Source organism: Neolamprologus multifasciatus, chromosome 7 (assembly GCF_963576455.1).
Source record: "Neolamprologus multifasciatus chromosome 7, fNeoMul1.2, whole genome shotgun sequence".
NCBI lineage: Eukaryota > Metazoa > Chordata > Actinopteri > Cichliformes > Cichlidae > Neolamprologus > Neolamprologus multifasciatus.
The window spans coordinates 11,055,370-11,080,402 of record NC_140445.1 but is presented as its reverse complement, the minus strand read 5'-3'; the positions used below and the strand labels follow the sequence as shown (position 1 = coordinate 11,080,402).

The 25,033-nt window shown below is 38.4% G+C and overlaps 1 protein-coding gene across 15 annotated transcripts in view; it reads right to left on the bottom strand.

Annotated features, from left to right (window-relative positions):
• Positions 1-25,033, bottom strand: part of camk2b2 (calcium/calmodulin-dependent protein kinase (CaM kinase) II beta 2) — a 73,129-nt gene that overhangs the window by 44,493 nt on the left and 3,603 nt on the right. For 12 of the 15 annotated variants that reach the window (XM_085165303.1, XM_085165305.1, XM_085165310.1 and 9 more), the window contains exons 2-6: positions 22,619-22,713; positions 21,148-21,207; positions 19,230-19,284; positions 18,627-18,692; positions 6,955-7,027 (exon numbers count right to left, since the gene is read on the bottom strand). In XM_085165303.1, coding sequence (XP_085021429.1) covers positions 6,955-7,027; positions 18,627-18,692; positions 19,230-19,284; positions 21,148-21,207; positions 22,619-22,713 — 349 coding nt within the window. Of the gene's footprint in view, positions 1-6,954; positions 7,028-7,719; positions 7,793-18,626; positions 18,693-19,229; positions 19,285-21,147; positions 21,208-22,618; positions 22,714-25,033 lie in introns of all 15 variants that reach the window. The other 3 variants (XM_085165301.1, XM_085165313.1, XM_085165308.1) reach the window with 1 other exon arrangement.

Below are 25,033 nucleotides of genomic sequence, written 5' to 3'. Positions count from 1 at the left end.
AACGCTAAAAATAGTTATGGCTACAGACATATTCAGAGGTACAGTCATACATGTTCCAGCAAATAAAATGTAGTCTCTCATTTTGAAGTTGAGACAGACAGATGGGACTGAAAAATGTGTATAAGCCATTTTTTCCTTTGTTTACTTGAGGACGACCAAACACATCTTGTCTGTCTGCAATAGTCGTGTCTTTGCTGCTCAGACGCTGAAGCAAATGTGACAAATAACTACACAGGAATGACAGCTCTTTGCTGTCTGACTAGTTTATGCTAACAGTGACAGATCTGTGTCACAGAAGCAGCAATCATTTCACCACAGTGATATAAACAGCTGTATGCTGTAATCCAGCTGAAGGACAGTTATCATGTCACCCTCTGCTGGTTGATTTAAAAACACAGAAGGTGCATACAGTAAAGGCCTTAACTCTTAATCCAGTTGACAAAGTCATAATGAGAGATTTGAAGAAAGTAAATGTGCCCAGTAGCTCAATCTTATTCAGAAATATTCCACAACTGTTGGACAAATGTATTTTTCATTCCACAAAGAACAGACTCAGTTGTTTGATATTTTAGGAAATACTACTACAGTTTATTAATAAAATGTTCTAGTTCTAGTTCATTTGGACAACTTAAAATAACCCAAAACAAAACAAAACACTTTCTAAGTCAAGATTTGATCTTCAGACTAATCGGGCAATTAATTGTTGTACTTTTTTACTTAGTCAAAATGAACAGATGATGTTTTTGTACTTTTTCACACTATATCATAATCACGATAAAGAGAGCTGCAAATGTCAGTATCAAACACAAAAACTGTATATATTATATATAGTTGTATACTCAATGGGTAAAACAGTCAAATTAAAAACTAAAGTCAAAATGGAAAAGTGTTTAGTGTTTTCCTTTCCTAAATGTTATCAAAAGTGAACCGAATTCTTTATAAAATTCAGATTTAAAAACTCAAGTTGTGAGATTTTAACATATCATCTATTCTGTATATCACTTGTCCACTTTCCTGACTCAAATATTGTACCAAAGGATGTTAGATGATTAATGTGATTAATATTAATTGCTAAACATGAGGATATTAACTTCATCATCAAACAAGTTATGCTGTCTCATATTTTCCAATAAAAATCAGAAATTTGCTTTAGAAAATAATCAGTAGGTAACTGTAGTTTCCATGTTTATGCCTGGAAAAAAAATTCACATTTTGATATTTGCATAAAATTGATAAAATCCTAACAGAACACATGTAGAGGATTCCACACAAATGCACCGTACAGTGATGTTGGTACTGAAATAAACATCCAACCATAGTCTGATTAGAGCAGGCTCAGGGCTGAGAATTATCGTTCTTTCTATTTCTGTGTATAGACAGCAAAAAAACAAAAAACAAAAAACAAAAAACGATCCAAGTGACTATGAAAGTGAATTCATTGTTAACTCCGACAGTGGGGGTGGTGTGGGGGGTTTATACTGTCCGCTTAAAGAAAAGGGTCACTGCAAATCAACATAAAATGATGTTGTATATAATGTAGTATTTCTTTGAAGATGGGAGTGTTCTCTCCATGATGACACTGTCACGAATCACAGGATGCAAGGGGTCACTAACTGGTTCAATGAAAATGTAGTACTGTCTAAAATATAGTGAGTACAGACTATATAGTGCACTCAAAGAATTCTTCAATGTTTTATAAAAAGTAGTGTACATCTGATGGTCACTACCCAAGCATTGTATCCAATCATGCATTGTATTAAAGTGAGAGATGAAAATAAAGAGAGCAGTGCATCAAAGCATTAACTAATACCATGATGAAATATGACAGATTTAATAAGTATTGCTGAAAAAACATTGCAATCAGTATTTATTAAGTATTTATTAAATGAAATATTTAATTATTTATGTACGGAATATTGACAAAAGTATTACTTATCCATCTAAACCCTTAAATTCAAGTAATCCAATCACTTCCATGGCCACAGGTATATAAACTCAAGCAACTAGTCATACACACTGCTTCTGTAAACATTTGGGAAAGAATGGGTTGCTCTCAGGAGTTCAGTGAATTCTAGTTTGATGCCGTGATAGGATGCCACCTCCAAACAAGTCCAGCTGTGAAACTTCCTTGCTATTAAATATTCCATAGTAAACTGTTGGGGGCAATATAATAAAGTAGAAGTCATTGAGAATGACAGCAACTATGCCATGAACTAGTAGGCCAGGTAAACTGCATAGTGTGCTGAGGTTGGCAATCACTACAGATCTCCAAATTGGGCCTTCAGATTAGCTCAAGAAGATTACATAGAGAGCTTCATGGAATGGCCTCTTCATGACCAAGTTCCAAATGCAGTGAAGTAAAGCATGTCGCTACTGGACTCTAGAGCAGTAGAGAAGTGTTCTCTGGAGTGATGCATCATGCTTCTTTGTCTGGCAATCTGATCAACAAGTCTGGATTTGGCTATTGCCAGGAGAACAGTACTTGTCTGATTGCACTGTGCAAAGTATAACGTTTGGTTGAGGGGGAATCATGATGCGGGGTTATTTTCAGTAGTTGGGCTAGCCCCTTAGTTCCAGTGAAAAGAACTCTTAGTGCTTCAGCATACCAAGACATTTTGGAGAATTTCATGCTCCCAACTTTGTGGGAACAGTTTGAGGATGACCCTCTCCTGTTCCAACATGGCTGTGCACCAGTGCACCGGGGGAAAAAATCTAAACCTACATGGTCCTGTGTGAAAAAGCCCCTTAAATCTAATAACTGGTTGGGTCAGTTATTAGTAATAAACACCTTAGTTCAATGTTTTTGGGTTCTCAGTTTGGCTGTTACTATTTATTCTTATTTGCCACATTTCTAAGTATCTTATTTCATATATCTTTGTTTCAGTTTCTGGCTATTCTGCCTTTGGTTTTGTACAGTTATTTTATCATTTATAATTTATATATTACATTTTTTTTTATAATCATTTTTTATTAAATGTGTATAGTCTTCCCTTTGTGCCCCACTGTGCCCATCTGTCTTTGATTTGTTCTAGCTGTTTTCCCCCACCGTTTCCCCTAGCCTCATTACTGTCATTATCGTCTCAGTCTCCTCTTGCCCCTCTGTTGAGTCACCCACAGTATGCTTTCTAGATTACACTTACACTCCTTGTATAATTACTCTTTGTGCCTCCTTTTGCTTTCTGTTTTGGGATCATGTTTTCCTTTGATCAATCCAGCATTAAATATTCACCTTATGCTCACTTTGGTCTCCTGCATTCTGCACTTGGGTTGGAAAACAATTAACCAAATTCCACACAGTTGATAGTCACAGAGCAAGTTGACCGCACAAAGCACCCAGAGGATACAACAATCTGCATGGAAGAAAATGACTTCGACTGTTCTAGGTTTCTAGTCTACTCAGAAAGACTGAGAGAAACAGCTGATATGAGGGCTTGGCCAGCTGCTATCTCAGCATTCGAAGGTATAAAATCTTACAAACCTCAACTGCTTCACTAGCTGGTTATTCCCACTTCTTACTCCCAGTTATTTCACAGTAATTGACTATTATAGGACAATTCAATTCAATTCAGTTCAATTTAATCTTATTTATGTAGCACCAAATCACAACAACAGTTCCCTAAGGGGTTTTATATTGTCAGGTAAAGACCCTACAATAACACAGAGAAAGCAAAAAAACAACAACAACAATCAGATGGCCCCCTATTAGCAAGCACTTTGTGGACAGTGGGAAGGAAAAAGTCCTTTTTAACAAGAAGAACTTCCCCAGCAGCCATGTGCCATAACTGGTTGGTTTCAAGGGGAGGAAGACAGGACAAAAGACACACTCTGGAAGAGAGCCAATAATGAATAATAATAATAATTATGTGCAGAGTAGTGTTTAAAAACATACTGAGTGACAGAAAGGTGAGTGAACACTTGTGCATTAGTGCACTAGTGCATTACGCCCCGAGGAGCCTAAGGCTATTGCACTAATTCAGGGTCACCTAATCCAGACCTAAGAAAATGCTTTGTCAAAAAGGAAAATTTTAAGCCTAATCTTAAAAGCAGACAGTGTGTCTGTCTCCCAAATCCAAATTGGGAGCTGTTTCCACAGAAGAGAGGGCTCCTCAGGTTGTACTGTCACGGTCCCCGTGTCTCTCTGGTTGGCTCACGCTGGCTACAGGTTTTGTTGTTGTTGTTCTTTTTTGTTTTTGTTTTCTTTGTCTCTCCTCCTCCTCTCTGCCTGGGTGGAGCTCGTTACGGGCTCTCGCTCTTGGCCCACGCACCTGTGTGATTGTCTCCGCCTGCTGTTGATCTGGCTGATTTCCCCAGCTGCTATTTAAGGCAGTGGCACAGAGCAGCTCACCGCTGGAACGTTGAACCTCCTGAGTTCGTGCTCTCGGCATTATCAAAAGAATCCCCTGTATGTATTTTGCTGTGGAACTAACGTTAAATTCTGTGTGTAGATATCCCTCTTCTGGACCAAATCACGGGACCTGCCCGGGTGTGGCAGCATGTGTGGAGTTTTGGAGCGAGTGCGGCTGAAGAGGAGTGCGTGTGTGCGGAAGAGCTGTGGCGGTGACTGTGTGGAAGAGGAAGCGTGTGTGTGGATTCCCCCTCCCCCCCCTTCTCTCCCTGGAGCCCTGGACCCCCCCTCCCAACTCACTGTACATATATATAGCACTGAGGTGATCCCTATTGTAAATAAATAATCTCCTTTTGTTCTCAAAGAAAGAACTGTCTGCGCCTGAGTCCGTACAGTAGCCATGACATGTACAGGCTGCCTTAGTTTCTATATTTCCTGGGTCAGAGAGAGTGCTGATCTACCCAAGGCCTACCCTGAATCTGTGTCTCAGCAAGTGAACCCAGTGAATTCTGAACAAACTAGTCTAGGCAACTTGGAGCTTCCACTGTATCCCGCGCTGGAGCTGCTGTGGACCCAGACATCAGAAAAGTGCACCCTGGTCAGCTCCCACAAGAGTTGACAGAGTCTTCTGAGTATCCTGAGCCTTTCATCCTGCCCCAGTACATGGTCATGGAATAAAACATTTGGCAAGCTTTTCAAGACCATTTAAGGGGAAATAAACAAGCTTTCCAACAGCACAAGATTTAGTAATTTTATTTAGTAATTTATTAATTATTATTTATTTATTAATTAATGACCAAACACAAATTTCTTTACTTTTTGTACTAAGTTTATATAGTCTTATAATCAATAAAAAGCCATCTCACAGATTTCTGCTACAAATGTAATGTAAATTGCTCTATTAATGTTAACATACATTCTTGACAATATTTTGTCTTGACTGCATCATTACAAAAAAATTATTTGTTTTTTTTTGTTCTTTATAGAGCTTTAGGTTGTTCTTTAATTATATGTTGGTTTGTTATTAACATTGTTTTTTTTATTTGTTTATTTGCTACTCATACATACTGAACAAATCACTAAAAAAATGTATGTAATTCAGTACAGCAGATCTATCTATGCTGTAAGAAACAGCATATGATAATAAGAGGAACGCGTGATATACACAAAAAATATTCAAACATTCCTCTGTGAAGGATTAGTTACTTTCATCTGTGAACAGGGATTCATTGTTACCTATTCAGATATATATACATATCCTGCTTAAACATGAAGCAGGTCAATGAAAGTCCAAAGGAACTTAATCAAAAGAACGTCAGCTGCGCGGTATACAATACTGCAGCACTGGAGGTGAGCAGACACAAGGTTTCCAACTGCTATGAAATTTCTCTTTCAGTTGTAGTCGACTCAAGTGCATGCACAAGACAGAACTTCAACATATGTGCACAAACACTCATGCACGTTTTGATAAATCCAGCCCATAGACATGCGCAGACATGCTGGATATAAATATTTTCACTGCACTTACCAGCTGTCAATTACAACAGTCAGACAAAACACAGAACTATGGAGAACCGCTTACTGATTTACAAAAAAGTGAGACCACAGCCATACTAGGTCTTCATCAGGCAAACAGACAACATGACATCAGAAGATGATATCCAGACCAAACTGCAATACAGATGACAAAACTCAACAAAACCTAATCTGCTATACCACTCACATATAACAGTGGGAATTCCACATAGAACCTTTTTTTTTAAATTCGGAACACTTTTCGAAAAACCGGCACTGTTCATAATTAATAATTTGTAATGTAAAGGCATAAACATGCAGCAAAATTTATAATGCTACAGTGCAGAACAGTGGTCACATTCTGGTTTATGAGGCCTATAGTTCCTGATGAAATATTTGCAGATATTTGCAGACGTTTACATATGAAAAGCAGGTTGTGTCACACTATTCTATTTATAGTATGCAGATTTATGAAATTTAATGATGACCATGTTTGTGAACATTTAGGAGGGTTGTTGTTGTTGTTGTTGTTGTTGAATTACATTGTTCATCACAACATTTGTGACACAGTAATAGTAATAGTGAAGTTGTTTTGTTTTTATAACAAATTTTTTTTATAACATTTCAATAATGAGTTTGTTATTCCAAAATATGTGGCTGATTTGTTGGATTCCTCCAGGTTCAGTCCTGGGTCCATTGCTATCCTCCTTTAACATGCTCCCTTTAGCCAATCATTACATCTTTTTCTGTCATTTCTTATCATTTCTATACCTATGATATTTCGATGTACATATCCTTATATATATATAGGATATACATTTTTGAGGCAGGTATTTGTTTGTATAACTTTCATGTGTTTTTGTCATGCTGTCCATTTGCCTGAAAAAGAAAATCTTTTTTTTTTTCTTCCAGAAACATTTCGAAGGTATTATTCTTTTTGTGGAAGCTCTATATTTTTCCTTCATGGACTCTTGTCCCTGAGCTAAACCTGGCCTGAACATAGTACAAAATGTTCCTTATACTGATTTTATAGCTGTGCAGCTAAAATTCACACACCTACATGGACACAGACACATGACCTGCTCGTGACTCACCTTGAGATCTCTGTGAACCACACCCATCTGATGGCAGTGGAGCACGGCCTCCAGGATCTGCTGGATGCAATGACTGCATGCAGACAGCAGGGGGAGCAGGTTAGTCTGAACACATTTAGCACATTGAGCCCCAACTGTCACAGGTCATACATGTTTTCAGTGTAGGAACCAGCTCTCTCTTCCACACTCAACACATTTGCACACACATATAAAAAAGTGTGAACCTGTCTGTGAGCTACACAGAGAGAATGTGTGCAGTTTGCTATTTTCTGTTTTAAAGAAAGTGCCAAATATTAGTCAGTCAGCGTAGGAGGGCTCTGCAGCTCCGTGTGGAAGACACTCTGTCTAACCTGTATATTTTTGTGTGTAATTTATTTAGCAGCAGTGATAACAAAGCGTTTGAGGAAAAGATTCTGCAAGTATTTAAAGTTGTCGCTGCTGCCACTCTGTCACTTTATTGGCCTCTACTCCTTCACCCTTTCTCAGGTTTTCTCACTCACTCAGTCACTCTTGCTCAAAGTATGACAGTCCTAGGACCCACAGGAATTGTAAATATATTTCAGACTTCTAAAATGGTACAACGAGAGCTGCAAAAGCAGAACCAGAAGACAGGCAAGACAGGCAAGGGGAGACAAACAAACAGGCAGCAGGCACAGACAAAACTTGCATCAAATCACAGGCAAAAATTAAAAAACAGGACTATAAAATACAAGCAGCTCTTGTACAGAGGGTGCACAGCAATGCAACACAGTGAGACACACACACCTTGAGGTCCCTGTGCACTATGTCATGGTGGTGGGTGTAAGAGACACTGTCTAGAATCTGATGAATACAGTGACTGTGGAGACAGAACAACAGAGTGAAGACCAGATAAAGGAAGCAACACGAGAAGGAAAGGGACCAAAAACATAGTAAAAAAGAGAAGTGGAAAGAGAAGAGAACGGGAAGATCTGAGGCACAGAGGCTGTTGCAGGGCGAGGAAGCGAGGGAGTTGATGTGAGAAGCACTTTACATATTTCCTGATTTGCCTCCGAATAGAGTTTTTTAAATCTCCATTGCTAAGATTTCATTCAGTTCATAAACATATCTTTGTTTCTTCATCTTGCTATTCTGTTCAAATTAAAAGTGAATTTTTAAACATGGAGCTTTTCTAAAATGGCCTCCAGAGTGTGTAAACCTGAAAACACAGCTGCACTATGTGACAATGAGAGAAAAGGAGCTTTGTAGACCTGTCATCATATTACTAACAAAACAGAACATGAAACTGTGTACTTTACAATTGTTGCTGACACAGACTGTGTGTACAGTGGTGTGAAAAAACTGTTTTCCTGTTTTTGTCACACATTTGTCACACTTAAACGTTTCGGATCATCAAACTAATTTAAACATTAAACAAATATAACACAAAATGCACTTTCTAAGTAAAGCTGTTTATTATCAAGGGGGAAAAAAATCCATGCCTACGTGGCCCTCTGCGAAAAAGTGATTGTCCCCAGTAAATTTATGTTTTATAACATAAATTAACAGTGGTGTTTTACCTCTTTGGAAAGCGGAGTTCACTTTCTTTAGTCACACCCACACACTTTTCTCAATCAAGAAATCACTTTAATAGGACTGCCCTGACAAAGTGGAGTAGACCAAAAGATCCTCAAAAGCCAGACACCATGCTGCGATCCAAGGAAATTCAGAAACAGATTAGAAACAAAGTAACTGAGATCTGTTGATCTGGAAAAGGTTATAAAGCCATTTCTAAAGCTGTGGGACTTCAGCGAACTACAGTGAGAGCCATTATCTACAAATGGTGAAAACATGGAACAGTGGTGAACCTTCCCAAGAGTGTTTTGCTGCTTCAAGACCCAGAAGACTTGCTGTGGTAAATGGAACCATGAATTCTGCTGTGTACCAAAAGATCCTGAAGGAGAATGTCTTTTTGTGATCTCAAACTGAAGCGCATTTGGGTTGTGCAGTAGGACAATGATCCAAAACACCACCACAACAACAACATGTGGCATAACCTTAAAAAGATGGTTTATGTTCTAAAACCCTTTAATGTGGCTGAATTAGAACAACTCTGCAAAAATGAGTGGGCCAAAAGTCCTCCACAGCACTGGAAAAGACTGTAAAAGATTGCCAGTTATCACAAATGCTTAATTGCAGTTGTTGCTGCTAAAGGGTGGCCCAACCAGTTATTAGGTTTAGGGGGCAATTGCTTTTTCACACAGGGCCATGTAGGGTTGGAATTTATTCCTCTTAATAAAAAACCCCCCACACCTTTATTTAAAACAGCATCTTGTGTTTACTTGTGTTATCTTTGTCTAATATTTAAATTTGTTTGATCTGAAACATTTAAGTGTGACAAACATACAAAAAAATAGGAAATAAGGAAGGTGCAAACATTTTTTCACACCATGGCAAAAGACAGACAAAGCTACAGTAACATTACTCATTACTTTTTTGAAGTTGGATGGCACAGTTGTGCAGTGGTTAGAAATGTCACCTATGAAAGCTGTGATAAGCCCGCTGACTCTCAACTGGTAAGTGACTGAAAAAATGGACAGAAGGAAATTCTGAAGCCTCACGTTTGCAGTATTTTTACTGTTGCCTTCTTGTGTTTTTTTCTAGCTGAATATCACAGATTAGGTATGGACTTGAATAAGAAGTAAACAACACATCCATATGTGTCGATCCCAAAGTAGCTTTGCCATTTGTCAAAGCATATAAATGGTTTAAAAATGGTTTAAAATCAGTAATTTTATTGAGTAATTATCAATAAAACAGGCTTTGGAGAGACTAAGACCCCTAACACACTTAGCATATGAAATGACTTGATTATAGTCTATTGCAAACAAGGACATGGACAGCTGAGCTGGAGACCTGATAGTCAAGTAGTCATTCTTGTGATATTTCTTTAAAGTCCACTACCAAGGGCACATGCATTGTAATATAAATTCTCTGTGGTCACAAAAAAGCAAGCATTTGCTCACTGTGTGATGATGACATTTACATCACTCAGAAGCAAGCATACCCTAGTGGACTTGTGAGTGTGGAAAGTATTATCAGGCTTTAAGAAAGATTAGTCCCATTACAAAGCCAGAAACTCAACATTTTCACCATAACCATCTTGGATTTTTGATATCCAATGTGATGAGCAAAGGGGGACTCTGACGGAGAAACCTAAGAAGTCGCATTCTGCCATTTACCTAAGTAGGCTTGCCAATCATCACTGTGAGCCAATCATTCTGTTTTCCATGTGCTTTAAACGTCATTGCTGTTTTATCACTCTGCCTCTAAGAAGTACATTCATCCTCCCCATATCTACCTTATCCTGGCCACCACCAGCATCTAGGCTACATTCACTGGACTTTCCTCTGCTATGTAGCTTCATAGAAATTATTTGGTGATTCGATTCTAACTCTGCATTTCAAAAAGCATGTTCAGTTCTTCTTTTTAAAATAAATGTCCTTTTTATAGTCAGTAATACTTGAAACTACTTATTGAGACTGTACACTCATCAGTTTAATGCAAATAACAGATCAAGGGATCAGAGTGCCATTTTCCCACAGATTTCTTACATGTACAACTATATTTCTTTTTGAAACCACAGCGATCGCCCCTTTGTGGCTTTCAGAAAGAATGTAGAGACACTTTTGCAATGCCTGTATACAGTAAAGTGTAAGCTATCTAGCTGTTGTCCAGTGTTGTCAAGGTGCATATCCAAAGTGAACACCAGTAATAACCAGCACTGAAGAATACATGTCCTGGCATGTATTCTTCAGTGCTGGTTGAAATATTTCTTTACTTCAATTTGACTCAGCTTCAAGGAAAAACGATGCAGTGATAGAGCTATGAATCAACATCAGCCTCACTTCTTGACTTGTTGGTGCACAAAGTAAAGTTAGCTCTTGATTACCCAATAGTCAAATTAGCTATAGCAGCTAGTTAGATAGACGATTCTGAACAGGGCTGAACAGGTTGCGAATAGGATATTGAGCTGTGATCAGCAGGGATAATGGATGCATGGACACATGGACATGTTGCTGGCTATGCAGAGCAGCAGAGGAACGATAACTGCACTAAACAGAGATGTCCAGAATATGAAGAACTAAATAAAGAGTGAAATCTGGAGCAGAGGACCACAGAGGAGCAGAGCTGAGGAGGTGAAAGGCTGAAGACTGAGGCAGAGCAGCATGTATACTGGAAAAGAGAGATACTGGAGGACTTTAGTAATAATTCATTTCCTATTCTTCTTAAGAAAAATAAGATATTAATTGTTATTTTAAATTTTGTTATAGCCAGCTGTGCGGTCAGCTTTAAAATGCTGGTAGCATGGTGGTGTGTTGGTTAGCACTGTTGCCTCAGAGCAAGGTTTGAATCCACCATCTGGCCACAGCCTTTGTGGGGTTTGCATGTTCTAATCTGTAGCTGTTTTGGTTTTCGCTGGGTAATCTGGATCTCCCACAGTCCAAAGATATGCAGTTAGTAAGGTTAGGTTAATTGCTGATTCTAAATTTGGCCATAGGTGTGAGTGGCTCTCTGTTAACCCTGTGACTCTGCTGTATAAATAAAACTGAACTGAAATATTGGACTGTAAAGCTTAGATGCTTCCAGCACATCATTTGTAGCTGAACATTGGTCACTAGTGTACCTGGCTGCATAGATAACCCTCAAATGTATTTACCACACTTCACTCCCTTTGGTTGTTTCTTCAGTTATGGTGTCTTGGACCCAGGGGTCTTAGTTTTGTAGAATCTTTATGTTTTCTTTTGGGGATTTGATGTTATTTATGTTCTAGTCTTTATTATTTTGTATTGAGTATTATATTAAGTCTTTGTGGTTCTAGTCCACTGTTTCATTGTGAAGTCCGCTCCCTTATTTCTTCATTGTGTCCCAGTCTCCTCTGCTTCGTCTTCTGCGTAAACTCCATTTTGTCTGTGTTTTGTCTTCTGTCTGCATCAAGCTAGTGTATCTTTGTCCAGGTCTCCGTGTCAGTCATGTCTCCATGTATATCTCTTGTCCTTGTCCGTTCTCATGTCTTAATCTGGGTTGCTATATTTGTTTACCTGCATTTCCGTTCCCATTCTCTGTTGCTTCCTGTTTTATTTTGGTAGCCCGTGTCTCGTCTCCAGTATGTTCAGTTTTGCTCTCCTTGGCTGTATCCCAATTCAGGGTCTGCAGCCTTAAAGTACGCAGTCTCAACGATCCTCAAGGGCCGCGTACTTAAAGACCGCTAAGGCCGGAAGTGCGAGGCTTGTGAAATGGGACGGTGTAGCCTCCGTTGCGCTGCCCAGGTTGCCTAGCAACCATGATACTAACAGCTGGAAACGTTTCATACAGCTTTGTTTGACAGAAATGAAGGAGAAAATCTTTTGTTCATTTGTTTGTTTGTTTCTACATGAGCTTTGATCATTCTCTGTAAGATTAAGGTCAGCTATTGAACGGCGTATATTTTAAAGTAAAGGCTTTAAAACCAAGTTAGTACAAACGTCACTAATGTCACATAACTTTGCCGACATGTGGCCAACAGTAATGTTTTAATGTTCTTCGTTATTAAACATTTGCACATAAATAAGTGACATAATATTCAGTACTTACTTAAAGTTTACTCTTCGGGCGCCCCTCATCCGCCGTTTTTTTCGGCAAAATTATCCACACCCACCGCCGCACTATGCATTCTGGGATATGTTGGGCCACGAAGTCTACACCGCCACGTCCTTAAAATTCAGGGAAATGAAGGACGCATTTGAGGGCCGCATTTCGAGCAGCCTTCGAATTGGGACAGCCTTCGTCGCGTCGCGGTGACGTAATCGGCCTTAAAATGCGGCCTTTAAGGCTGGGATACAGCCATTGTCTCATTAGTCTGTGATTAGTGTCCGCTGTGTTCCCACCTGTGGTCTGTTCCCTCAGTATTCTCTGTGTGTTTATATTGTCTCAGTCTTCCCTTGCCCTTTGCCATGTTCTCCTTCTAGGCTGTGTTTATCTTGCTGTACGCTCCACGTTGTCCATATTCCCTCGTTTATGCCTATCTCACGAGTTCCTGTTTTCTGCCTGGTATGATTTATTTTGTATAATGTATTTTATTGTCTTTTGCTCAGCAATAAAGCTGTTTTGAGTTTTGCATTGTTCTTTTGAAGTCCTCCATTTGGGTCCTAACCTGCCTTCTACACAGCTAACGTGACACATCGCTTCAAAGTCGAGATCATTTTAATGGGATTCCCACCCATTTTGACTTGCCAAGAATTACATTAGTGGTTCTTGTATCATTGCTAGTTTCTTCCTGTGAGGGAGATAAAAAAATGCCAGTTTTGCAAGTCTTTACCCATGGTGCAGACTAACAAAGAAAAATGAAAATGCAGACCTGATGATAGTGTTGGAGGAAAAAAATATACAAGACTGTGACAGAGTCATTAGGATTCAACCTCTGGGGATGGACCCCCAGGCCACGGACTGGTCCGTGAGTCGTTTGGTACCGGGCCACAAGAGTTGAGGCTCGGTGTGAAATTTATGGTTTTCAGGGTTTTTATCATTATTTTTTAATCATTTTTATCATTGACTCGGTTACCCTGGGTCTTTTCCCGTGTGTTATGAATAAATCTTCTTTTTTTTTTGGTACCGGTACTGGTTTTACTTTGTTTTATTTATCCACGACACCTTAAAGGCTGGTCTGTGAAAATATTGTTGGACATAAGCTGGTCAGTGTCGCAAAAAAAAGTTGGAGACCACTGATCCGGAGGACTCATAATCAGTTTTCTGTGGAATTATTTTACACACTGATTTGTGGTGGACAGAAATTCAAGTAACAACTACAGTATGTGAAAAGCTGACACATAAAACCAAATGAATCCATATGGTTGGACACCAGAAGAGGGTAAGTAACAGGAAATCTGTTTTTTGGTCATCTAGAGTGAGTGAGACATGAACAGGGTAGAGAAAGAATGGAGAGACTGAGTGATTCTGCGTACAGATGGAGTACGGAGAGGAAACCGTTAGTGAGATACTGTTGGACAGAAATCAAGACCTGCTAGTCACACACCCACACATGAACACACAGAGTGCCACACACACACAGACACACACATAATTTATGCAAAGAGAACAGGAGAGATTGAAGACAGCTGAAGGAAAGAACAGAGAATAACAGGGCAAGTAAAGGTTAAAATTAGAGGAATAACTTTCCTTATAGTTTAACACAAATTCCTATCTTTTTTTAAATATCTTTTGATCTTCAGATCTCCTTTAATTGGTTGAGAGACTTTTCAAACTGGCAAAGCATTAGTATAGCATTTGTTCATTAGAGGCAAGTTCATGTAGCCCCTTTCTGCAGGTGTGTGGATGGATCTTTCTGCAACTTTCTAATATTACTCATTAAACAGAAATAAAGGCTGTGATCTAAATCTGTGATATTATATATTTTTTTAAATAAAAAGACAGAAAATGTCTTGATGCATCCTTAATCAGCCAGTTAAAGAAATCCAAGAAAGCCGATTATGTGCATCTGGATGATGCATTTCAACTGGAAGAAACATGTCATTACTCTGACAAGTGATTTGTTCAGTCTCCGCTGACAACATGTTTCCCCATATTTAGCACCACTGACTGTCTGTGAGTTCTGTTTCATTAAACATATTGTTTAACATACTGTTTAGTGATTAGTATGTATAAGTGGCTTGTGGTTGTATGCATCTTCCATCCAGTCAAGTTGCAGTTATGGTACAGTATATTGTGAAGTCATTGATGAACTTTATTTGGGAAGCACCAAAGAGTAGTATTACCAATGTCATATCTGGTCAAACTGATTACAATTTATTGTTCTGTTTGTGACTTATTGTTTTCAATAACGGCAAGCAAAGTGTTCTTGTTGAACATTACAATGTCAATGAAGTTTTAAACTGGACCATTTGGATATATAATGACCTTTCTTTTTTGAAATTTGGTCACATTTAGTGTAATTCCAAAGTTAGGACCCAGAGCAGTTTTTTTGTCCTTGGAGCTTGAAGACTTTTTCAATTTAACTCAGTTTTATTTTTATAGTGCCATAAAACAATTGCCTCAATGTGCTTTATGGTGTAAAACAACAAGTCTACAATAATAAAGAGAAAATCCAAAAAACCAGACAACCCCCTGTGAGCAAGCACTTGGTGACAGTGGAATGGGAAAACTCCCTTTTAACAGGAAGAAACCTTCGGGAGGACCAGGCTCACAGACGGGTAACTATCTGCCACAACTGTTTGGGTTTGATGGGAGGGAGACAGGACAAAAGAGATGCTGTGGATGAGAGCCTGAGATTAATAATAACTTTTCACTTCTAAAATTTAATAAGTTCAAGTCCAAGTGAATATTTTCCCCAATTTGAAGAAATTCCCCTCAAGGAATCTAAGTGATATCATGTTTATTAGAACAAATCTGACAGACAGGTGATGATTTAAACTCATCTACTTTTGCTATCTTCAACAAAGCAAATGACTCTAAGAACACCTCTTCATCACTTGTTTGGGAAACAAGCCAACTAGTATTAAGAGGCATGATCATCTCGTACTATAAAAGAAAAAAGGAAGACACTGAATGGTATCTCAAATTTGGAATAAAAAATTAAAGATTTTGAAAACGCTTTTGACACTGTATAAGCATATATACGTACATATGTATAAGATATAGAACTAAATGATCTAGTAAACAAAAACAGAAAGAAAAAACACACACACACCAACGGTTTCTCTCAATGACTTCAATTCAACAAAGTCCAGTGTAGTAATAATTCAAGTGAATACCTTGTAAAATCCCAAATCTAGTTAAACAAAACACAGTTAAAGCAATAATTACAGTTACCTAGGACTTATCAGGTGTTTTTTTTTTTTTACAGTTCTATAGATATAACTAATGTTTCCAGGATTTGTTTTGTAATTATAAACCTCAGATTATGATCTGAATATTGAATACATCATTAAATTGCTTGACATCCTTAAACCTCACACAAGAGCAAATGAACACACTAGATAAAACCCTATCTCTAATGTACTCAATCAAATGCCGAATAATAAAATGCCTGTAACTGAAGGTTTCTCCAGTCACTTTGAAAGACATTTATAGCATAGCATCCTGACTAGATAAAATCATACAATTTCTTATTCATCTTGATCTGAAAGGTTTTATTAAAAGTAGATATTCATCCATTAATTCCCAAAAACTTTTCAATTCAATACAGCTTTCAAACAACAATAAACACCATAATTTTATTATTAGACAGAGAAAAAACATTTGATAGAGTTAAGTAGAAATTACTGTTTCCAACACTTGGAGAAAATTAATTAAATGACTGCATAAAGACACTTTACACTTCACTAAAGACCACAGTCACCACCAATTAATTGAGTTCACAAAACTTCAGTCTACACAATGGGGACAGGTAAAGATGTCCTCTCTCACCACCTCTCTTTGCTGTGTTTATTGAACCACTAGCAGCTACAATAAGACAAAATGGTAAAACTATCCAAACAATCACTACTCATCACGTCTCTTCTTAACCTAGCTTCCACAACTTTTTCCTCATCCCATGGTGAGGCAAATCAACTCTATCCCCCTGTACTTACTATACCTCTGCACATTACTGTCATTCTGGAAATCTGGAGTCAGTATACTTTATTACCATTCCTCAGTCATCCTCTCATTCTTTAAAACTGTGTTTTTAAAAAAAACTGGCCAAACAGTCCACTGTACTCTTCTATATACATCTCCATAACTCAACAGGTTTATCATCTTTCAATTTCTCAACACACTCTCTTCTCTTGTTAGCACATTTCTGTTTCTCTCCTTAATCACCTTAACCTGCTGTGCATCACTTGCAGCTAAATCTTTCTGCCTAGCCAATCAGCAAAAGTAATTTTCTCTTTCTTTTGTGTCTATCCCACATACAACAATTCACTAAAAGCCTTTTCCCTTGCAGGCTCTTTCTTTGATGTACCCCAGCCTCCCAGTACTCCTGTTTACTTTTGTCATCTCCCTGACTTACTTTTTACTCTTTGCTATCCTCTGCCTTTGAATACGTTCCTGTACTTCCTGTACTTCCTTATTCCACCACCAAGTGTCCTTGTCCTCTTTAGTTTGTCAAAAGGCTAAACCAAATGCCTCAGTACTATATGATAACTCTCTCTTACCACCCAGAGCCTTTCTCAACTCTCAACTCTGAGCAACATTCTGCTTTCTCCGACATCCACCATTTAATCCTTGCCTCTGCCTTCACCCACTTCCTCTTCTTACTCTCCAACGCCATCCTACTGATTACTGAAAGCCCTCCTGTTACATTCTACCCTGCCACCACCTTGCAGTTTCCGATCTCTTTCAAATTTAATACTGTCTGTCCTTCATTTCTGTTCTATATCAAGCACCTCCTCATCACACTCTCTACCATTACCTGTATTTGACCCCCTTTGCAAAGATTGCAAAGATTTCCATAACAGAACTTAAAGGTAAGGCAACTCTAAAGATACAGTCACCTTTCTCACTCACTATGTGTTAATAGACTTCTCTGCATTGACTCATTCTTGTTATTAATCCCTGGCTCTCTTTCACAGCATGTCTTTTGTCCTGTCTTCAATTCTCTCACCCAGATGGCAGATGGCCACCCCTCCCTGCTGGAGGTTTCTTCCTGTTAAAAGGGTTTTTTTCCTTCCCATTGTTGCCAAAGTGCTTGCTCATAGGGGGTCATATGATTGTTGGGTTCTTCTCTGTATTGTTGTAGGGTCTACTTTACAATATAAAGCCCCTTGAAGTGACTGTTGTTGTGATTTGGCACTGTTTAAATATAAAATATATTGACAATAAGGTATGGTCATTTATTTTCTGACAGCATAAACATCATGATTTGATTGATGATTATGTTTTGTACTTTATTACTTTAACTAAATTCCAATTTGAAGGAATTACCACAGATAAAACATTTATATAATGCTTTTGGCAACATAATACAAAACTCCAGTTTTACTGTTGCTGCATAGACACAAAACAAACCCTGCTTCACTTGAAAAGTTGATGGCTCTCATGCTATAGTTGACTAATACTTCATATTTTATGTTGGAAGTATAACAGTCCAAACCGAATGTGAAAAAGATCACTCATTGTCCTGAATTGGATAACAGATGAATAAGCCAGAGTTAGGATGAGGATTGAGGGCTAAATCTGTTTATGGAAAATAATAAATAGCTTAAAAAATCAGTTTACTGCATCTCTCATTCTACCTCTTCCCATCCTCCCTTTAACATTTCTGTCCCCTTCTTCTCTTCTCTCTCACGCCTTCACAAACCGCCTCCGCAGTCAAATTGATTTAAGTCTGCCTCCTAAGGGGGTTATGGCATGGGCATGTGTGCCTTTTGTACAGTTTTCTTGTATGTTTCAATCTGTCTGTAAATTTGGACTCTGGAGAAAGCTCCTCGCCCTCAATTTGCAATTCAGTGCACAGAAAATTGCGCAGAGGTATAATCCGTCAGAGCCACAGCCTGTTCTGCCAAAAAAAAAAAAAAAAGAAAAAACAATGTGTCAAAATTATCTGCGTGCTAATGAGAGGAACACAACTCTCCAAGTTGCTGCTGGAGGACTGCAGAGGCTGGAGGACTGACATAGGCAGAGGATGAAGAAAAGATGAAGAAAAAGGGGGTCAAAGATAATATTCACCAGGGGTTTACCTTGCATCTGCTTCACTGTAGTATTCTCGAGCCACAATATCCTCAAACAGCTCCCCTCCTGTCACTCTGAGAAATAGAAAGATGGAGGTTAAAATGGCAAATTATATAAATTTTTATTCTTTACTCAGACAGCACAAATGTATACACACACACACACACACACAAGCAGGAGGGGGATGTCCTCATTAGGGGGAAACCCCGGTTGCAGGATTCACTCTGACTGTGTTGCCATGGAGACTGGCTCCAGTGCGGGGGAGTGTAGATCTGTGTGTGCACTAAAGTGGGAGCTGCAAGGAAGGGGGTGGGGGTGCTGTTATGCAATGGGGGAACTGCCTTGGAATCAAGAAGGGGGATGGAGACAGAAGAGAAAAAAGAAGAAGAGAAGAAGGAATGAAGAGATGCAGGTATAAAGAAAGAAATCATGTAAAGCAGTGGCATCACTGAGGAGACAGATGCCATAAGGACTGAAGGAAGGGAGCGGAAAATGAAGCACCATTGGAGAGGAAAGAGGAGGCAGAGGACAAGGGAGGGGAGAATGGAAAAAAGAAGTAGAGGATGGAAGGAGGGAAACAGGAGAAGTAAAAAAGAAAGGAAGCAACTCACAAGTCAAAGAGGAGATAGTGGAAGCCTTCCTCAGAGATACTGTCATGAAGACGAACTGCAAGAGGGATATCAGACTAATTAGGTCTGTTTTAGGACATTTTTTTTAATACAGGCTGCTATAAAGCACATTTATTAAGGCCTTTCGGCACTATTATAGACCAAATGAACCCATATATTTAAGACATACTGGTAAGAACAAACAATAGATATTGCTTTAGCTTTTTCTATTTCTATTTTTTTTTAACTGATGAATATTTTTCCACAAGAACTGATATTTCATATTGCTAAACAGCTGATCAGCTGATCAGTCAACACTAGTGCAGCAAAGGACATTGCTTATTCACTGATATGAATTAGGCTGTTAATTTAGGCCAATATAAAATGAGATGCAGATTTAGAGTGTCTTTTGGAGTGTTATAGGTTTATCTTTCAAATGATGTATCATTTCTCTTGCATAGTGTTAAAGCCATATGGCAGCATCTTGTCCATCACAAGGCAACCACACCCTAAAGCACACCCTGCTTTATTTTTTTTATCACAATTAATGTCTGTATAGCCAGTGTACAGAAATGAGATCCCAACCAGAAGTTTGTGAAGTTCCATTTTAAATATAAACAGTTAAACATTGGGGTCTTTCATGCATTCATTATTGACAATTTCTCCATGAAGCAATTCATTAAAGCCTGTTTCCCATTTATGATGGCTTATCAATAAAAATCTTAAGCTGACAGATTTAAAAGTGAAATATTTTCAGTGTTTAAATAGTCTAAATAAAAATCTGAAATACATTAAAGTTGAAATATTTTTAGTTCACCTCTTTCAAAGGATTAGTTTAATATAACTTAATGAGTTAAAAATGCCCCATTTTATGTCAGCATCTCCCTGTATGTTTTTTTTTTTAATTTTTAGAAACATACACAGCATTACTGTTTGTCTTGCAAAACTTCAGTGCAAAGACTTTGAAGTTCACGTTGCACATCTTTCTTTGTGCATTGTTAAGAGGATCATTGTGAACTCTTCTGATTTTTCTGATGATAGTCATCAACCCCACAACTCACTTGACTCAGGGTTACAGATTTTAAACAATAAATATTAACAAAGAACAACTTAGTATGACTGTATATATAATTCAATAGTTTAGCTAACTCAGTAAGATTGCTAATGCAAAGGGCTTACATTAACACATTCTGATTAAGCCTCATCACGCCCACTAATATGATGTTGTCAGATACATATACAAAATAGACAGCTGTACAATAGAAATAAGAAAAGCAAAACTAAATTCATAAGTATTGCTCAGTTCCAATGAAGCTTATGCGTAAATTCAGTGAGGAAGATCTGTAATCTCTCGTCTCATTTCCCCACACTGTTAAACTCAATTCTGATATCATTACTCTGTCCAATAATATTCTTGCCTGCTGTCTACAAACTACTTATGCTCAATTCTGTGCATTTTAAATTTCTGTACTCTTCTGTCTTTGTATTATTCAGACTCTCACTCTTGCCCAATTATTTTCTCATCCGCCTTCTTTGAGCCAATCAGCCTCCGCTTCGCATGATTTGAATGTGTGCTCTTCGTCTATCCCCCTTTCAGACTTTCGTTCATGCAACCCACCTCCTCCCCAACTCCACCTCAGACACCTGTGTTTTCAATGGGAGAAATGTTTCGTCACTCATCCAAGTGACTTCTTCAGTCTCAGCTGACTGCAGGTTTCCCCAACCTTAAGTTCTCATTAGAATTTGCATATTAATAATCAAGGAACTGACCTCACAGCCCATTGTTCATTCACTGGGGTAGTTTCCGTTATTGTACTGTTTATAAGGTTGGGGAAACCTGCAGTCAGCTAAGACTAAAGAAGTCACTTGGATGAGTTATCTTTAAAAATGTAATAAACAGAAATCTGAAAAAAAGTCTCACCAATGTTGGGATGCTTTAGCAATCTGCAGATCCTGGCTTCCCGCTCCAGTTTCTGATGGTCTACAAGGAAGTAATGCTATGTTAGTTTGCGACAAAACAAGCAAAGCAAGAAAACACCACTGTGGTCAAAACGAATGGCAAGGAGATGAAACGGGAGAAAAAGAGGGATGATATGACAGTAAATGAAACAAGAAAAAAAAGTAAATAAAACGCATTGAGAAATGAAGAATAGAGAACAGAATAGGGTGCGAAAACAAGAAAGTAAGCACACAAGAAAGAAAAGGAGGGGAAAAATGAGAAGAGAGGAAACATGGAATGAAAAACAAAAAGAAAACAGGGAGAAAATAGGAACGGAGAGGACAAAAAACAAGGCAGAAAAAGAAAACGATACCAAAAACAACTGGAGGGGATGTGATATGACGAGAAAAAGCAAGAAGTAAAACAAGAAAAGTGATAGAAGGGGAAACAAGAGAGAAAAGTCGAGTTAAACAATTATAGAAGTGAAGAAAACATCAGTGCAAAGAAGAGGAAAAAACAGGGACAAAAAATACAGAAGATACAAGGGAAGAAAGAAGAGAGGAAAAAGGGAAAGGAAGAGGAATGGTGAAGAGAGAAGTAGACAGAAAAGAAGGAAGAACCAGCAGCAAAAGCAGAAAAACAACATCAGAGGAAAGAGACTACAGGAGAAACATATCAGGAATGACACTGCAGAAAGAATAGAAAATAGAAATAGGTAGACAAGAAAAAACCAAGACAGGCTTAACAAGGGATAAAATAGAGGAGAAAAAAAACAGGTAAGGAAATGACCAAAAGGTGAAAAAAGTAACCAAGGAGTGTAGAGAAGGAAACAAGACGATCTTTGGTTCAACTGAATGTTTTGCTTGGAGGTTAGTGTAAGAGATGTAGGCAGCTAGTGTTGCCCTACAGTTCAGACACAAGCATCTGTATCAGTTCTGCACACAGAGGAACAAACAATTTCAGCGGAAACATTCCTGAACCTGAGACAGAACTGGTTGTATTTTTAATAAAGGTTGTGTGAGGCTGACACTCCCACGGTCCCACCTATGAGCTCATTTCTGAACAGCAATAACACCACCGTATTTTTAGCTGTTTTCAGAGGTGTTTTGTATTGTCTTTCCTTTTTTGTCAGTGTTATGTTGGGAAAAGTAAAAATAAACATAATGCTGCTGTCTCATAGTTGGACTCTCCTTGTAAGTATTTTTTGGGGAAATGCTTGATTTTCAAAGCACAGATTAGTTCTCGTGCTGTGGATTATGACTGAGCCCATCATCTGCCTCTCTCCGAGAAACAGACGTGAAGGCTTCACACTCTGGAATCAAACAAGCGCTAAAATATGCTAATGTGAGCCTTTCAAATCTGGGACATACACATGATGATGAAATGATGTCTCTGCTTCTTCAAATTCCTGAAAATGCAGAGAGTATTTGATAGCTTTGTTTTTCACTCTCACCTCTGGCCGAGAGCTTTTTGGTATTGATGATTTTGGCTGCATACTCTTGGCCTGTACAAAGTTTGACACAGCGACGCACCACTGAAAAGGCCCCCCTGGGGAAAAAAAAAAAGACAGGAAACAGGGGGTGAGAGGCTACTGTATAAGCTTGGTCAGCATCAATAGGGACATCATAGCTGTCCAGCTGACCTCACTGTCATTCTGGACTCTTTTCTGTCTAATCTAATACAGAGTATTATCCAAAGGTTTTAGGTACTGAAGCAGAAAGGTAGAAAATCAATCACAGCTGTGTTAACCTGATGCCATGTCTTTGTACTGTATGAAGAAACCAGGAGAAAATCCATGCAGACACAGGAAGGACGTGCAAACTTACAGAAAGGCCTCAGATAGTAGATTTGAATCCTGGCCCTTCTTGCTGTTAGGCAAGCATACAAACCACCCATCATTTCCGACATAACCATGTATCTCAGTGAGCACTATTACCTAACCTATTCCTAAATCCAACCACAGCCACATAAAAGCATTATTTAAGAAATAAAGATTTTGTCCAAGAGAAAAAGTGCAAAGATGCCTTTTCCTGCAGTAGTACCTCACTTGTAATTACTACTTTGAATTTGATGTCAGATTAGTTTAAGCACTTTTTTAATCCAAGAAATTTATCTATTAGATAGAGTGAAACTAGTTATACAATCAAACCCTATACAATGTAGCCTTTGTTGCAGCTCTATTTGTTTATCTATTCTTTTCCAAAAACAAACTGTGAATATGTTGAGAAGAGAATAAATTAAAATCACAAGCCTAAATTTTGTCAACCACAAATCATTAAAAACATCACTATCTCCTCACACAGGGAGTATAGTATATTTCATGTTTTCTCTTAACTATTCTAGATTAGTTCCTCTCTTACCCAATTAAGTGCTTCAAATTTATATTACTTAGATTTTTCTGTAATTAGCAGGTAATGGATCTGACTGCAGAACCAAGGGACACGATACTATTATTTAGTATCTACTGTGGATAACAACATAAGCCTAGGCTTAGGATAGCCTGGCTGATTAAGGCAAGTTCTAATATGGTCTACTACAATGACACTGGCATGAAATATCATTATGTTCAGGATTGATAGGCTTCTTTTTCAGTGTTGGTGCTACTCCAGCACCAACACTCAAAATGTGTTCTTCTTCTTCTTTCGGCTACTCCCTTTAATGGTCAGCACAGCAGATCATTTGCCGCCATCATCCACTCATCCTTGCATTCTCCTCTGTTACATCTACCTTCTGGATGTCTTCCACATTCAAAATTCTCTTTGGTCCTCTTTTCCATCTACATTTACTATCTCTACATCTTCATCTTCACTGTTACACCTGTCACCTGTATTCCTCCAGTGCATATCCCCACCTCTCCATGCTCTTTTCCACCTACATATTCCAAAGATCACTCACTGTCTTCATACATGTCTTACACCGTCCTCACACACCTCTCTGCCACTTCAGACTTATTCATACTGCTACTTATTCATTGTCACCTCTCTCTTCTCTTCTCTTCTCTTCTCTCAACAACTCTTAAAAAGTAAGGGCTCTTATACTGTCTGTCTGTCTGTCTGTCACGGCACTGTCAAATAGACAGACAGACAGACATACCAAAAGGGCTATTATTATCAAAATCATCAGCAGAATACTTTATTAATCCCTAAGGAAATAATGTATAATGAAGACAAATGTACTTCTCATTGTTTTTGACATTTTACCCTCTCATAAGTTAACCCTTTGTTTTTAAAGATTGTATTAGCCTTCATTTGATGGCAGAGCTGACGATTGACAGGAAAGGAGTGACAAAGTGCAAACAGCCACAGGTTAGACTTGAACCCCGTCCACTGTAATAATTCCAGTAATTTCAGCGGCATCAAACAGGAAAGAAAAGCCATCAATTTGAAGTACCCTAAGTGTGAGCATTTTAGAGTTTTTGGGGCCACATTTGCTCTTCAAACTCAATAGAGACCAACAGAAATAACCTCCTCTGTCATTTCTCAGAGCTAATTTTATCTCACCTCAGTATTGTTATGCAATGAAACACTCACACTCCCCTCAGAGCCCATGCCTCTCACAAGCTCTCCAACATGAATATATTATGGGGAGACAGGGTGACTAAGCATGACACTTGCTGACATCCCGCTGGTTGGTGGAAAAGGCAGCAGAGCTTAAACATGACAGGTTATCTGCAGGGCAGGTGGGAATCAGCTGGAGTGCTGGATCTGGGTCTAAAACCTGGATTAATGTGAGTGTAAGGTCTCTTACCTAATCTACTATCTTTTCCCTTTTGTCATATAATAAAAATGGATGTCATATAGCCAGATAGAAAACTTTTAGTAGTAAGTCTATTCCTTCATATAATAATAACATAATGGCAATCTTCCTG